Raw genomic sequence first — 13,895 nt, 5'->3', positions numbered from 1 at the left:
GTATAAGTGTAATGTAACCTGTTATTCCACAAAATAATCTATCAAACTACACTGTAAAATGCTATTTAGCAAGACCCGTTAGCACACCTCTACTCATGGAAAACCATAGCATTCAAAGTTCTAGATAAAGTGATCACTGCGGCATTTATATTAAAATTAATTTGGCCTAATCACAGTAATCACTAGCTGAGGTAAGTCTGCAAATTCTCCCTACTGATGAGCTATAGATCGTAACTTTTGATGAGGAAGCTAAAAGAGGCTGCTATCCTGGCTAAAAACCATATAATGGTACAAATACAGTTGTGGTCAGAAGTTTCCATACACTCATCCTGGACACAAACGTCCGAGTAGTTTTGATCTTATAATTTCTTTGAAATATTCTTTTTCTAGAGCAGAATGATTAAACAGCATGCATCTTTAATGGCTTTAAAACACTAGAATTGGGTGAACAAGTTTGAATTTATTTTGGATTTTCTCTAATCCACACAGGACAAAAAACATGCATACAGGCTCAAATACATAGATACAGTGGGGCAAAAAAGTATTCAGTCAGCCACCAATTTTGCAAGTTCTCCCACTTAAAAAGTTGAGAGAGGCCTGTAATTTGTAGCATATCATTCCCTATTGTGTTGTACATTTCATTGTTTTTCTTTACGCAACCTGTTCTGACCTGTTTCCCTGATGTGATGTTTGTGTATTGTATCGGAAGAGGTCCAATTTTGCTGCAGGCAACTGCAAGTGACAAATAAAGGCTTCACCATCATCATCATCATCATCATCATAGGTATACCTCAACTGTGAAAGACAAAATGAGGAGAAAAAACAATGTGATTTTCTGAATTTTCTTTCCTAATTTTGTCTCTCACAGTTGAGGTATCTATGATGAAAATTACAGGCCTCTCTCATCTTTTTAAGTGGGAGAACTTACACAATTGGTGGCTGACTGAATACTTTTTTGCCCCACTATGTAGCCCCAGTAATGTTAAATGTCCCTTAACTAGTTACACCTTCATCAGATATTGTTGGTAGCCATTAACAAGCTTCTAACAACTGTGATCAGATTCCCGGCTGTTCTATCAGTATAAAGTTCATGATAGGCTTGAATCTGGGTTGTTTCTGAACATCCCAACTAATTTCCTCTCATCTGAGGGTGACGGTTGTGGTCTTCTTCCAGACCTCGGTAAAGACGTGAGACATCAGAATAACTTGTGAGTAAGTACAATTATTTGTAATGATGACATTGGAATCTGCAGTTGTTTAGAAATGGCTACAAAGAATCTTCCCAAATTGTGTAAATCTGCAATTATCCTTCTTAGACCTTCACTGAATTCCTTGGACCTTCCAATTCTTTTGAGTATTGGTCAGTCCAATGAATGCTGTCAAACAAATTATTTTAATGCTGACAAAGAGAAACTACCAGACATAATAGGCCTAGATAGATAGATCAAGTTAAAATACATTGTAGAACTTTTCACAGCACTTAATAAACAATTTAAGTGAGTGTATATATACATTTGAGCCTCTATGTATACTTGACCATGTGTATTAGAGAAAATCCAAAATAATGTCAATAAAGTTGTATGCTTTACAATCATCGCATTCTGGAAAAAGAACACTTCAAAGAAATCATTAAAAGCCAAGTCATTATCATGACTTTTATGTCCATGATGAGTGTATGGAAACTTCCGACCACAACTGTTTGTCACCAAGGTCGCAGCAGCACTGACAAGGACACATACATTTCACTATATCCCTTTTTGATCAGATCATGCACTAAATTCTGCCCCTTTAACATGATATGGCCATGTTTTTAAAAAGGTATTTATTGTTACTAAGCTGTAACTGAACAATTCATGCACATGGAGACAGTTTATCTAATTAATTGGAAGATTTCTTTTTCATGTAACTTCATCTTCTGCTGCTCAAGATAATAGGAGGTTTTGCTGGCAATACAAAATTAAAGACAGAGCATTTTAGGTGTAAATTCAGAAGGCTCATATCACTACTTATAATTCAGCTCAGTTCACAGAAAGAAAACATATCTTGAAGGAAGACGCGATGAACAACATGGATGTATTAACGTACATATTGCTCTTGTGGCATTATTTTCTGTATGAGGATTAATGCTATGAAAATACTTTATAATCAGTATTTGTCATCATTTTATGATAAGCATCTGTAAAAAGAGGGAAAACCCCAATAATTAGGCAATCCCCTGCGAGCAAGCATTTGGCAACAGTGGGGAGGAAGAACTTCCTTTTGAGAGGAAACCTCCAGCTGAACCCAACTCAGCAATGGGCAGCCATCTACCGTGACCAGATCGGGGGTGAGGAGAAAGAAAAGAATGAAAAGTGGAGCAGAGAGAGAGGCCAAAACAGAAACTACATGGGAAGGAAGACAAAACTTCAAGATGTGCAGTAGTTGCACGTAAATGAATCAGAAGTTTAAAAAAAACATGTTCCCATGTGAACATTAAAGTAATGATCTAATTAAAAACAATTGCAATTAGTGTTATTACTGTTATTACTACAGCAAAAGGCTTCAGTTTGATGAAGCATGCATAAAAACCTTTCACTTTTCACTCAGCTGTAGAAAACATAATAAATACAGCTTGTTACACAACAATGGGAGGCTGCGTTATACATAACTGAACTGTGTAATACTAAAACTAAACAAATGTGTGTTCACTCTGACTCTGTGTTTTGGTTGAAAAAATAAACACACATTTGAACAGCCACCATCAGACAGCTTCTGTTATTATGTCCTATCATATCAACACATAATAAAACACAAATACTAACGCATTCTAACCAGTCACACTGACAAAAAACCCCAAAACATTTCTACACTTCTCTGCTTATCCATAACACTCTGCATTATAACATCATTTTAAGTATCTTCCGAGATGTAGGTCCAAGCAACAGATATGCTCACCGGGCACTTGTGTTGGGTACATGTGTTCAACTGCTCATTAACACAAATATCTGATCAGATGGCAGCAACTCAATGCATTTAGGCATATCACAAAGCTCAAAGCACCTCAAAATAATTTCTCGACCATGATAATGACTTTACTGTACTTAAATGACCTCTACAGTCACCAGTCTCACTCTCCCCTTTGGGGTGTGGTGGAAGAGTATCATGGATCAGTAAAAACTGTGAGGCGCTATCATGACAATATGGACGCAAAATCGCTAATGAATGTTTTTAACACCTTGTTGAATCTTTGCTGCTAAGAATTAAAGGGGGTCCAACCGGGTACTAGCACTGTGTACTTACTAAAGTGGCATTTGAGCATAAAGTTATCTCGTTTTGTGTAATCAAAGTTTAATAAATAAATAAATAATCTGATGTGGTCAGAGAACTTCCTTGTTGCTGAAGTACATTTGGTCAGAAAGAAAGCAGGTTACTAACCTTGTGGGTCAAGGGCTTCCCATCACCAAGAGCCTTTCCAGTCAGGGCATCAAAGAGAAGGATAACTTGTGAGAGAAAAGGAGAAAGAGGACACAGTAAAAGCACAGCCCCTATGATTTTGAAATTTTATAGTAAGCGTGGAGTTTTCCCCTCACCTTTTTCATCACTCTTGTCCCGAATGGCTATGGTGTCGTTACTAAGTGAGACACTCTGGGCATTTAGAATATCTGGTCTCATACCCGGGAACTTTGGGGACGATATCAATCGTCCTTCATAGGAGAACGTATACAACCCTGCTCCATCCACTAGTAGAAAATGTCTGGGAGGGGGAGACCAGAGAGGCCAAGTTACTGTATATGCTGTATATTACACATTATACGACTGAGGTAACATGGTGAGGAATAAAGGGGAGCAAACAGGGAAATTAAATACATAACAGACGGTAAGAGTTAATTAACTGACACAAGAAGGTAATTTAAACATTTACTGAACAGCAACACACTGTTAACTTACTCAGTATGACTCATCAATCTAAACTGCGATTACAAAATGGCCAGTAATCTATTTAGCTTCATGCTGAGTGTCAGGGACACTGCACTGGAGTATTGCACAAGAGCTACTCCATATTAATCTAATTCCCCCCAGTGGTTTCACTCTCAGCCTTATTGTATGACAGGGCTGGCTGAGCTAGAGCACAACCCGGCTGTGTGTGCGTGTACGTGTGCATGCGTACATGTGCCCGTGCGTGTTTTTGTGTGTGTGTGTGTGTGTGTGTGTGTGCTAGGTTGGCTGCTGCTTGATGAGTGGCCAGTGCAGAGTAATGAAGCATTAGAGAAGCTGATAGATGATCCAACAGCCTGTTCTCTCTCCTGCTGCTTTGCTCCTGGAATAAAAAGACTCACTTCTCTGCTTGTAGGATGAGGCTGACTGTTCCCTCCTTTAGGTCAAAGATGAGAGGAGTATTCCAGTTTCTTGAGCTGGCAAAAATAAACAGCACAGTCGCAGACATTAAATAACTGTGCTACATCTGGCACAACTGCAGAGATGAGGGAAGAAAAAAAGCAAAAATACGACCCAGAGCAAAAGGGTGAAAAGCAATAAAAGACACAATATTTAAACAATATCAATGAATGGAGAGGAGATAAATCTGCAGAGTGAGCATAAAGAGTGCAGGCCTGAAAACAATCATTATAGGATGAAGTCTGCAGAACATGTTCTCTTGTTCCTAATCCTATTATTTTTCCATGAAGTGAAACAAAAACAAAACAAAACACACGTCTCCATATTTTACAAAACACACAGATCATGAAGTAACAATAGCCTGAAATGAATCAGCAACTTGGTAAGATTTGGTTGTTTTATCCTCCCATCAGAAGCAGTTTTTTCTGTGTGGTTATGTTTTATTTTTGTAGGTTTTTCTAGCTACACGGCATGAGATTTCAGTATATTCTGGTTGAATCAAAAGACTCTTCTCATGCTTTTCTCAGTAAAAGAGGAGCATGTTTTGTACAACAACAAAATATACTGAAAGCACATGATGAGAAACTATGACTTTGAATAGAGGATGAGAAGATTAAAAAAAAAAAGACAAAAAAAAGAGCACTACTCACTTGTAGACATAGCACTGGAGGGAAGTCGCAACCACTAGGTGACCGTATGCCAGAGATGCTTTGATGACTCGATCTCTAAACTCCAATAAGTCCACTGCATCGTTCAGCACATTCCTCACCTGTGGAAAAGGGAGGAAAGGAGAGGAGAGAGGGGGACTTAAAAGTGGAAAAAAAGTGTAGGGATGACTTGACTTTGCAGAAATTATGACGCAGGCACAAACTTTATATTACTGAGCAAACAATTCTCATTTAAAATGCAAAAAATAAGAAACCCCAACAAAAAGGAAAGACGCTAGCTTCACTAGCAGAGGGCTGAACACAGTCACATACACATTGGAGTGTAGTTATTCGTAATATACACAGGAAACTATATACAGTAAATCCAAGTATACGTAGGTCAGCTGTGGACACAGGGAAAGCAGTTCTTACTGTTTTAAGTGTGTGCGTGCAGCGGTTGGTACTAATTTTTTCACCTGCGTAGATAAATACTTCCCTCCAGCTCTCTGTGTGAATGAATGAAGGAGCCTTTTCCAGCACCAGGTGAAAGGTGGGGTTATTTTTACAGCTTTACAAATCTTCCTCCTCTGCTCCCTCCAGCAATCCAAATTTACATGCAACACAACCAGGAATAAAAAACATTTGACCGCAAGGTGGTAAATTTAGCTGGCTGATTCACAAACCACTGGCAGATGTGCAGTTTTAAAACGGACTTCGAGGAGGAGAGAGGGAGGAGGGAGACAGAGAAGCGCCTGCGAGGCTGAAAATAAATGGCTGATGACCCAACTTTGTTTGGTTTACACAAACTGCACTTGGTAGAGTTGTCTATGGGTGCACATGTGTGTTGGCACACGTGTGTAACCCTGCTTCTGTAGGTGTGTGTGCGTCCCTGCCTGAAAATAAACGAGTGTGTGTGTGTGTGTACACTTGGGTGTGTTAACCGCATGTAAACGCTACCTTGTGGTGAGTGCAAGTTTAAAGAGTAGAGAATGGTGAAGCGAGGGAGGCGGCGAGACAGGCTGGTCATTGTCATTGCAGGGCTGCACACTGGCACATTGGGAGGGTCCTCCTATAATATATGGCCACAGCTAGCCAAGGCCTGGAAGGCATTTGCTTCGCTATATAGCATATTTACTCGCCTCTGTATAGTTTGCCTATAGCATTGCACTATTTTTCAATTCTCTTGCTACACCAACATAACGTAGTTGGCTCTGTTAAGTGTTTGGGTAAATATCCATACTCCATTTCCCTAACAGGCAAGCTTATTTTCAGTGATTTTGGTTTCAACACAGACAGCTCTGAAGAGCAGAAAAGCAACTTTTATTATAGACCAGAAACAAAATGATTTTTACTATGATTCTTTTGGACACGTATATGATTACACCATTTATTTATGCACAAGTTACTGAAACATATTTGTCTTTTGGTTTACTTTAGATTCCGTCAGTCTTTTATCACCTGCTTTGTTAAATTAGAGAGGAAAACTAATTTGATGCAAACACAAACTCATTTGTATGAGGTAATCTTTCTACCTGCATGGTTCTCCTCTTTGTAAGAGTGATCACAAAATTCTTCCACTCCCAGTGCTGCTCCACCACATGGGCAAAGATGACATGTCCGTTGCCGCAGGCCCCGGCCAGCTGGGTGCCATCCGCAGACCAGGCCAAGCTGAACACACTCCCTGTGTTGGGCTTCTCCAACGCATAGGACCACTGAAGAGAGGGGCGAGATGAAGAATGAAATGGTAAGTTGTTGGTGATATTAATAAACAATGTTAAACAATTACCTGTGGGGCAGTTTAGGAACTACTGACAATGTGAAGTTTAGCGAGCAGAAGCAGTAGAAGTCAACACACATGTGAGTGCTTATATGTGTGTATGTGCACATAATATAAACTCTGCCAGAAAGACATCGGCCCAGTCAGTCATATAGCAGTAATGAACTGTGAGACACAGACAGAGAACTTAGCTCTGCACCGCTCATAAACATACACTGCTATTTTCATCGACTACACTGATGGGGGGGCTGGGAGGAAGAGGGAGGGTTTATGGGTGTCTCTGAACTAAAGCTAATTAACAAAATTTCTTCCTTCTTTATATGAGAATAGGTTCAGTAAAGTCAGGGCTGAGAAGGATGGGAAAAAGAGGAGCAAAGAAAGAAATAATGACTCTTTTTCTTGTCTGCTGTGCTGCATCAGACAGTCTGTCTGATAGTACAGAATGGCAAAAGACACAACTGTGAGATAAGGAACTCCTTACTATCCAAGTCAAGGCACCCCTCATACTGCCCACCTCCTCTGTTTTTCTACTCTGGCATAGAACATAAGAGCAATGGCTAAGGCCATTATGTTTTGATTCAGCAAGATTCTGTTGAGACAATGAATAAACTAACAGAAAAAAAAAAATCCAGTTTGTTATTTTCCAGAATGATCTCTCTGAAGGCCATGGAGTAGTAGATAAAGTCACAATGAATATGTTTTGTGACATCGAAATTGTTGTTATTATCCATCATCTACAATAACTAGAGCCAATTTTCCTCACACAATAAGCCCTTCTGCCACTAGAGTCCCCCTTCCTCATCCTCCACAGCTGTGCCTGACCTCCTCTCTTGCCTTGAGCGCAAGTAGCTGGCTGACCTGAGTTTCTTAGCTGCAGTCTTCCACACAAACGCATGCATTCACACTGTAACCTGCTTATTAGGGAAGAAAAGTGCTAATGTTAACCTAGCCCTGCCTGCTTGCCTGCAATGGAGAGACAGGTGTGGTGCAGTGGGCCAAGTGCTGCGGTGAACCTTGGAGCAAAGGCCTCAGTGTGCTCGCCGCCTAACACACACGCAGCTGCGGGATGTGAGGTGTATCGTTATTTCCTCTTCGTTGCCTCTGACAGGAGTAGAGGTAAAGTCAGAAAGCTACAGGTTTCTGGGCAGCTGCTTTGATCTCTCTCCTTCTCCTGGTCCCGTCTGCCTCATACGCCCACCACTCAGCTGGTTTTGGTCAGCACCCTCCCAGCAGTTAATGTCATATCAGGACCCAAAATAGCTTTAGGAAAAAGGACCTTTCCCATGTGGACAAAGGCTAGTTTGTTAAAGTGAGATTAATTTATATTTATCTTTTTCTCCCCTCCCTTCTTCCTTTAATTTCGGCAGCTTCAACTTCCCTTATGCATTACATTAATTACATTTTCTTTAAATCAACATACTTTTTTTACATGTAGATTTTTTTGTTTTCCTCTCTTCCAAAAGAGTGAAAGTGTTCTTGCTTGAGCTCCAAAGCAGAGCAGCTTGGGCCAGCATTTACAATAACAACAGAACTCATTTATTCTTCTGCTAACATCTTGAGATGACCCACTCTGTGTTAAAGCACACCAGGGGGAAACGAGAGGGGGGGGATGGAAGACAGAGCGATGGATAGATGGAGGGTCAGAGATCAAGCTGAATGTATACAACAGATTGTAATGAAGCAGGACATGTGATATCGGCCTGAGGAGCACTGCTGGATCCATGCTTACCTAATGCTTTTAACACATTGAGCCATTTGACTCTTTCTGGAGCCAGTGAGCGTGTGTGTGTGTGTGTGTGTGGAAAGAGGGAGTTGCTTTTATATGTGTGCAATACACGGCATGTGTGCACCTAAGTTTGAGTTGCGTGTGAGTAAAAGTACAAAGGAAATGAAAAAAAGTTTAAACAAAATGAATATACGAATGCAGGAAATAAGACAACAGAAATTCAGTGTGAGTTCACATGTTGCTCTAATGTGTACATGTGTGTAAAAGAGGTGAAAATCCTCTGGCTTGTCAAGAGTTGTCAACCAGTGTCTGACTATGGGACACGAGGGGGGACTCCTATTGCTCTCCTGAGATGGGCGGACTGTGCCTGGAGGACCAGGGATACAAAAATCTTTTCCAGAGCAGCACTCAGAGGAAAGCTCACTCTCTCACTCCATCTTTATCTCCTTCATCTACCTTTCTTTCATTTATTCCCTCTCTCCTTATTGGAAAATAGTTGAATAATTCTGACACTTGGCTGCTTAACAAGAAACTGGTTAGAAGAACAGAAAGTCCTGCATTAAAAATGACCATACGAGAATAATAAAACCAGCTGACTTAAAGGCAAGGCAGGAGGTTATCTAGAAGAACAACTCTCCTTCTGCATCCTGTGCTGTTGTTTGTATACAGCAAAAGGAAGAAAGACAGGCACAGTCTGATTGATGACTTAGCTTGGCCGCAGTAGGTTTAACCTCATACTCAATTATATTGTCTCAGAGTGTCACAGAATCACAGAAATTTAGAGCCGATAGATATTTGACTTCTAAACGTTCACCCCCCCCCCCCCCCCCCTTTTTTTTTTTTTTTTTTTTTTTTTTTTTTTTAGATACACTGCAAAGCCAGACTGGTGTGCTCCGATTTTAAAGAGGATGTGAGACTGGTAATAAAGAGGGGAGAGCAGATCACTGACTACTACAAGAACAGTAGAGATGGGGGAGCGCAGCAAGGGAAGGTGAATCCGTCTGTGGCAATACATTTGGCAAATGGTTTTACTGCAGCCCAGAGGGGTGGAACTCTGCTGGATACTTGAGAATTCTACTTGACAAGGTTGCAAGGAGATTTAAGATTAGTGCAGAGAGATGTTAAACAGCATCAAGAGAGAACACGCAGACAAGGACATGGTCTGTATAGAGGCCAAAATAAAGATTTGGCTGTGGGATGTGGAAGGTGAGTTTCGGCCGTCATCTAGCCAGAGTCCACTCTGGTCATTGAACACCGTATATCCATAATGGGCAGCTTTGTGGTCAGAGGGAAGGTGGCAGACATGACGTTTAGTTCTCAGCTGAGGTTTGGGGGAGAGAGGGTGAGACCCCTGAAAGTCACAATGAGCTTATACAAAAAAAAGGAAAAAAAGATGAAACACTTTACACATAGCAGCAATGCTATGTATGCAAGTCTAGGTGTGTACTCCAATGCAGATGAAAACACACTCACACAAATTAAAGTTAAGCAGTTAAAAACTGCTGTGTACCAACATGAGAAGTTCTGTTTTGTATTCATTGTAAACAGTTTGTGTTTTACGTCTTCTTTTTTTTCTTTGTAAACTATATCCACAAATACTCAATAAAAATATTTTGAATTAAAAACAACTGCTGTGTATTTATGAGACAGATGCAGGAAAATGGAAAATAAAGTGCAGCAACTTATTTAAACGTGGAATTATGAATGGATATACAGTCTATGAAGCAAAAACAGAGTTTCTGCAATTCTAATGCGCTTTGAAGTCAGTATTTGGTGTGACCAACTTTTTTTTTTTTTTTTTTTTTTAAACACAACCTGAACTCTCTTAAGCAAGCTTTCCTGTAATTTTTTTAATCAGCCTTCAAGAATACTTGAAGGACATTCTTTGGATGTTAGTTATCTTTGGTTCCATTCTATAGTTAGATGCTTTCACACTGCTTCAACTTTTGAGGACTCGCAGAGGTCAGTCCATGACCGATTCCAGTTTGTTCTCCTGTGTGTTTGTTTATCCAGGTATGCTTTTACTGCATTTACAGTGTGTTTGGGATTACTGTCACGCTGAAAAATGAAGCTATTGCCAATCAGTTGCTTTCCAGGTAGTATTGCACGATGGATCGAAATCTGATGCTGAAATGCAGTTCCAAACCATAACAGAGCCTACACAACATTTTACAGATGACTGTAGACACTCACTGTTGTACCTCCGTTGTAAATACTGACAATAATTTGAAAGTTTGAAGTTTCACATTTGGATTTGTCACTCCATGAGACCTGTTGCCACTGATTTTAAGCCCAGGTCTTGTGTAATTTGGCATACCTCAGCCTATTCTGCCGGTTTCCCTTCCTTGAAAATGGCTTCTTGACAGCCGCCTTCCCCTGAAGCTCTGGCAAACTGAAGGGCCAGATACATCTCACAGGAAAATAAAATAAATAAATAAATCCAACAAACACCTGACACAGGACCTATTTCTTATGGACACAACTTTTAGACACTAAAACAGATAAACAGATTTTCTTTAACTTGCACTTGTCTAGGATACACCAGGCCAAGTTTCTAGCTAATAGCACTTTGGGAATCACCTTAGTGGGATAGAAAAATACTATTTTATGCCTGTCAAACTGTGTTATCTTTGGCATTTTTCATAGATTTAACTAAAGGGGGTACAAATTATGTGTTTTTGCAAAGGCTGATAGTAACAAATTGCTTTTTTGTTAACCTGTATTTTATGTAAAAACAACACTGGTTCGTCTTTTGAGTTAGGCGGCTGTTTCTGCTTGAACAATTTTTGGATTAGGGTTAAGTGACTTAACAAAAATAAAACATTTCTCTTTTAAAAATGGTCAGGTACAAAGACAGGAAATGAACACAAGTAAAAAAGCAAAAAACAAAAAAGGCCTTCAAAAAGCCTGGAGAGCTACTGGTGAAGACTACCTTATAAACAAATGACAAGAAACTAGATCATAAGCAGCAAAATACATATTTGAAAAAAGGAATGGCTCAATAGCTTCAATAGCATGAAATAAATAGTTTAATAAACCTTAGTATGTACTAACCTTTACCATATTTAGCTGGCTGGTGTTACTACTTGGGGCTATTTTTATTTAAGCGATGATGCGCAGACCCTAGCTTGCAGCATGCAACCACCTGTAAGTGCACACAAGACTGCACACAGTCTTTTGATGCACGGCCTCTTCGAGGAGCGTGCGCTTGCTCTCCTCCTCCTCTCTTCCTCCTCACGTTCGGCATTTCTTGACATATGTTTACCATTAAGACTGGCAGGTGTTGTGGGCCTGCCCCTTCTCTCTATTGTTGCCCTGTAGCTGCAGCCGACACAGGGACGACTGCAAAAAGGTTATTTTAAGAGAAAATTAGATTCAAGGCAGACTCAAACTTGTTTCTAAAGGCACAAGTTTGGGTAATAATGTTGGGCCTTCTAAAAGTCAGGACATTCCTGCCTTGGAGCAAACGTTCTGTTAAAGTAACCATTTTGCATATGCCTTTTCTATACGTCTTTCTTTCTAAAGAGGCATGACTAACTCTGTCCTGTTACTTTTTTGAAGCAGTTTCTTGCCTTAAAAAAAAAAAACACAAAAAGCCATCCTCCCACAAATTACTCGATAGTAGCTCATTATTTTAATGACAAATACTTATTCCCTGTAGGCTTGAAAGGAGGCTGTTGAAACACTGCCGGTGTTCAGCTTGAATTAAGCTGGCTACCATGCTTTCTAACAATGACAGCTTTGTGGCAGAAAGAAAAGTCAAAATATCAAGGTTACTCTGCATGGGGAGCTATTTCTATTTGTTATTAGCAACTAATTATCACAACTGCAAAACTGAGTTGCATATTTACACGTGTCCTGGTTAAAATGTGAGTGTTTGCACAAAAAAGTGGCTTGTCTGGCAAAACTAGAGTGGAAAACCCCCCAACGCATTGATACATTTTTCTTTTTTGAAAACCATCATGTTTCACTGTAACTGAAATGAACCAGACCAGGCATTCATACTCAATCTTTTACATCTACTCTTGAAACCAAGCAGTGTATGACTAATAAAGCAAAAATATATATTTATTAGCATGTAGCAAATGGCAGAAATTATTACATCGCTCCTGAGCTATATGCAAAAGTTGCCCTATATATATTTAAAATAAATTAATATGATAATGCTAATAAAGCACAAAAGCAAAAATAAAAAAATAAAACAGTAGAAACTAAGTCAAAGGAGAAAATAAAAGTGCGACTCTGTGCCACTGAATTTCTGTCTCTCTACAGTACCTGAAAGTGTAGGGAAAGGGTTAATGACACATGTCTGGGTTAATGGCTCCCAGTGGAGCTATCTGCTGATTCAGCCCCATTACTTCACAAGCATTAAATATATCTGCTCTGACCGCTCTCTGCTCCCCCCCAGCCCTAACGCAAGTCAACAACATGCTAATCAGAAGGGGGGCATGAGAGTTTCAGACTCTCTGTGCTTTTCTAGCCCTTCATCTTGGACGCTCCTGACACATTTGCAGCAAGCGTTTAGAAAAAAACTTGTAACTGCCACATGTGTTAATGGGTCGAACAGACTCTGTGACCCATTAACAAACTTGTATTTAATGCCGTTACAACCCTATTTGGCCTTGTTATATAGAGCACACAATGCACATACTTTTTTCATAAACATAAGCATATAATTATGTATTTCTAATACTTTACAGTTGTACTTCAGACCATATGCCATTGTTTAGTTATGTTTTCAACTTGAAATTAAAAATATTGCTCAAAGTGTGAAAAAAAGTTTATCTCATCATTACATAACATAAACAGTGGAGAAAAAAACCCCCACACGGTTCAAACCTACAATTTTCTCCACAATTTTTAAACAGGTGAAAGGAGAGCTATTCTCTGTTAGTTTAACACTGTGCTAGTGAGCTAGTGGGAGCTGACCTAGTCCGGGGTTAACAGTCTTACATAAATCAGAACAGATGGCAGACTCTCTGCAAAGCCAGCTGGCTTTAGTTTGCCTGTGTGTCTATGTGCAGGACAGGACCTGGCAGTGCAGGTACAGAGTAACTCCCTGCACATAATAAACACAAAATATCTCAGTGTAATGGACACTAGACATATACAGGCAAGTATCAAGCCCTAAACAGACATAGGGTGTACATGTCTGAAAATGCTGACACCAATGTTCAGGACCAAACCTGAGCTAAACCCACTGTGAAGTATATATTAAAAAAATGCTCAAGAGTGAAACTAAAAACAAAGCAATTTGCTTTGTGGAAAAAACAAGAAGGTCGTTTTGGATTAGGGCTCATCAATCTCTCAGCAGATTAGGAGACCTTGTAAACGTCAGCTTGCAGTGAACCCTCCATGGGGGATGGGGTTG

General features: G+C 39.8%; 1 protein-coding gene across 3 annotated transcripts in view; it reads right to left on the bottom strand.

Annotated features, from left to right (window-relative positions):
* Window positions 1-13,895, bottom strand: part of ift80 (intraflagellar transport 80 homolog (Chlamydomonas)) — a 40,766-nt gene that overhangs the window by 8,609 nt on the left and 18,262 nt on the right. For all 3 annotated transcript variants that reach the window (XM_087851017.1, XM_087851015.1, XM_087851018.1), the window contains 5 exons: window positions 6,554-6,733; window positions 5,025-5,143; window positions 4,317-4,391; window positions 3,570-3,733; window positions 3,415-3,479 (listed from right to left, as the gene is read on the bottom strand). In XM_087851017.1, coding sequence (XP_087707143.1) covers window positions 3,415-3,479; window positions 3,570-3,733; window positions 4,317-4,391; window positions 5,025-5,143; window positions 6,554-6,733 — 603 coding nt within the window. The remainder of the gene's footprint in view (window positions 1-3,414; window positions 3,480-3,569; window positions 3,734-4,316; window positions 4,392-5,024; window positions 5,144-6,553; window positions 6,734-13,895) is intronic.

This window comes from Neolamprologus brichardi, chromosome 14 (assembly GCF_056152115.1).
Source record: "Neolamprologus brichardi isolate AB-2024 chromosome 14, ASM5615211v1, whole genome shotgun sequence".
Classification (NCBI taxonomy): Eukaryota; Metazoa; Chordata; class Actinopteri; order Cichliformes; family Cichlidae; genus Neolamprologus; species Neolamprologus brichardi.
The sequence above is the reverse complement of the archived record's forward strand: the minus strand, read 5'-3'. Positions and strand labels throughout refer to the sequence as shown.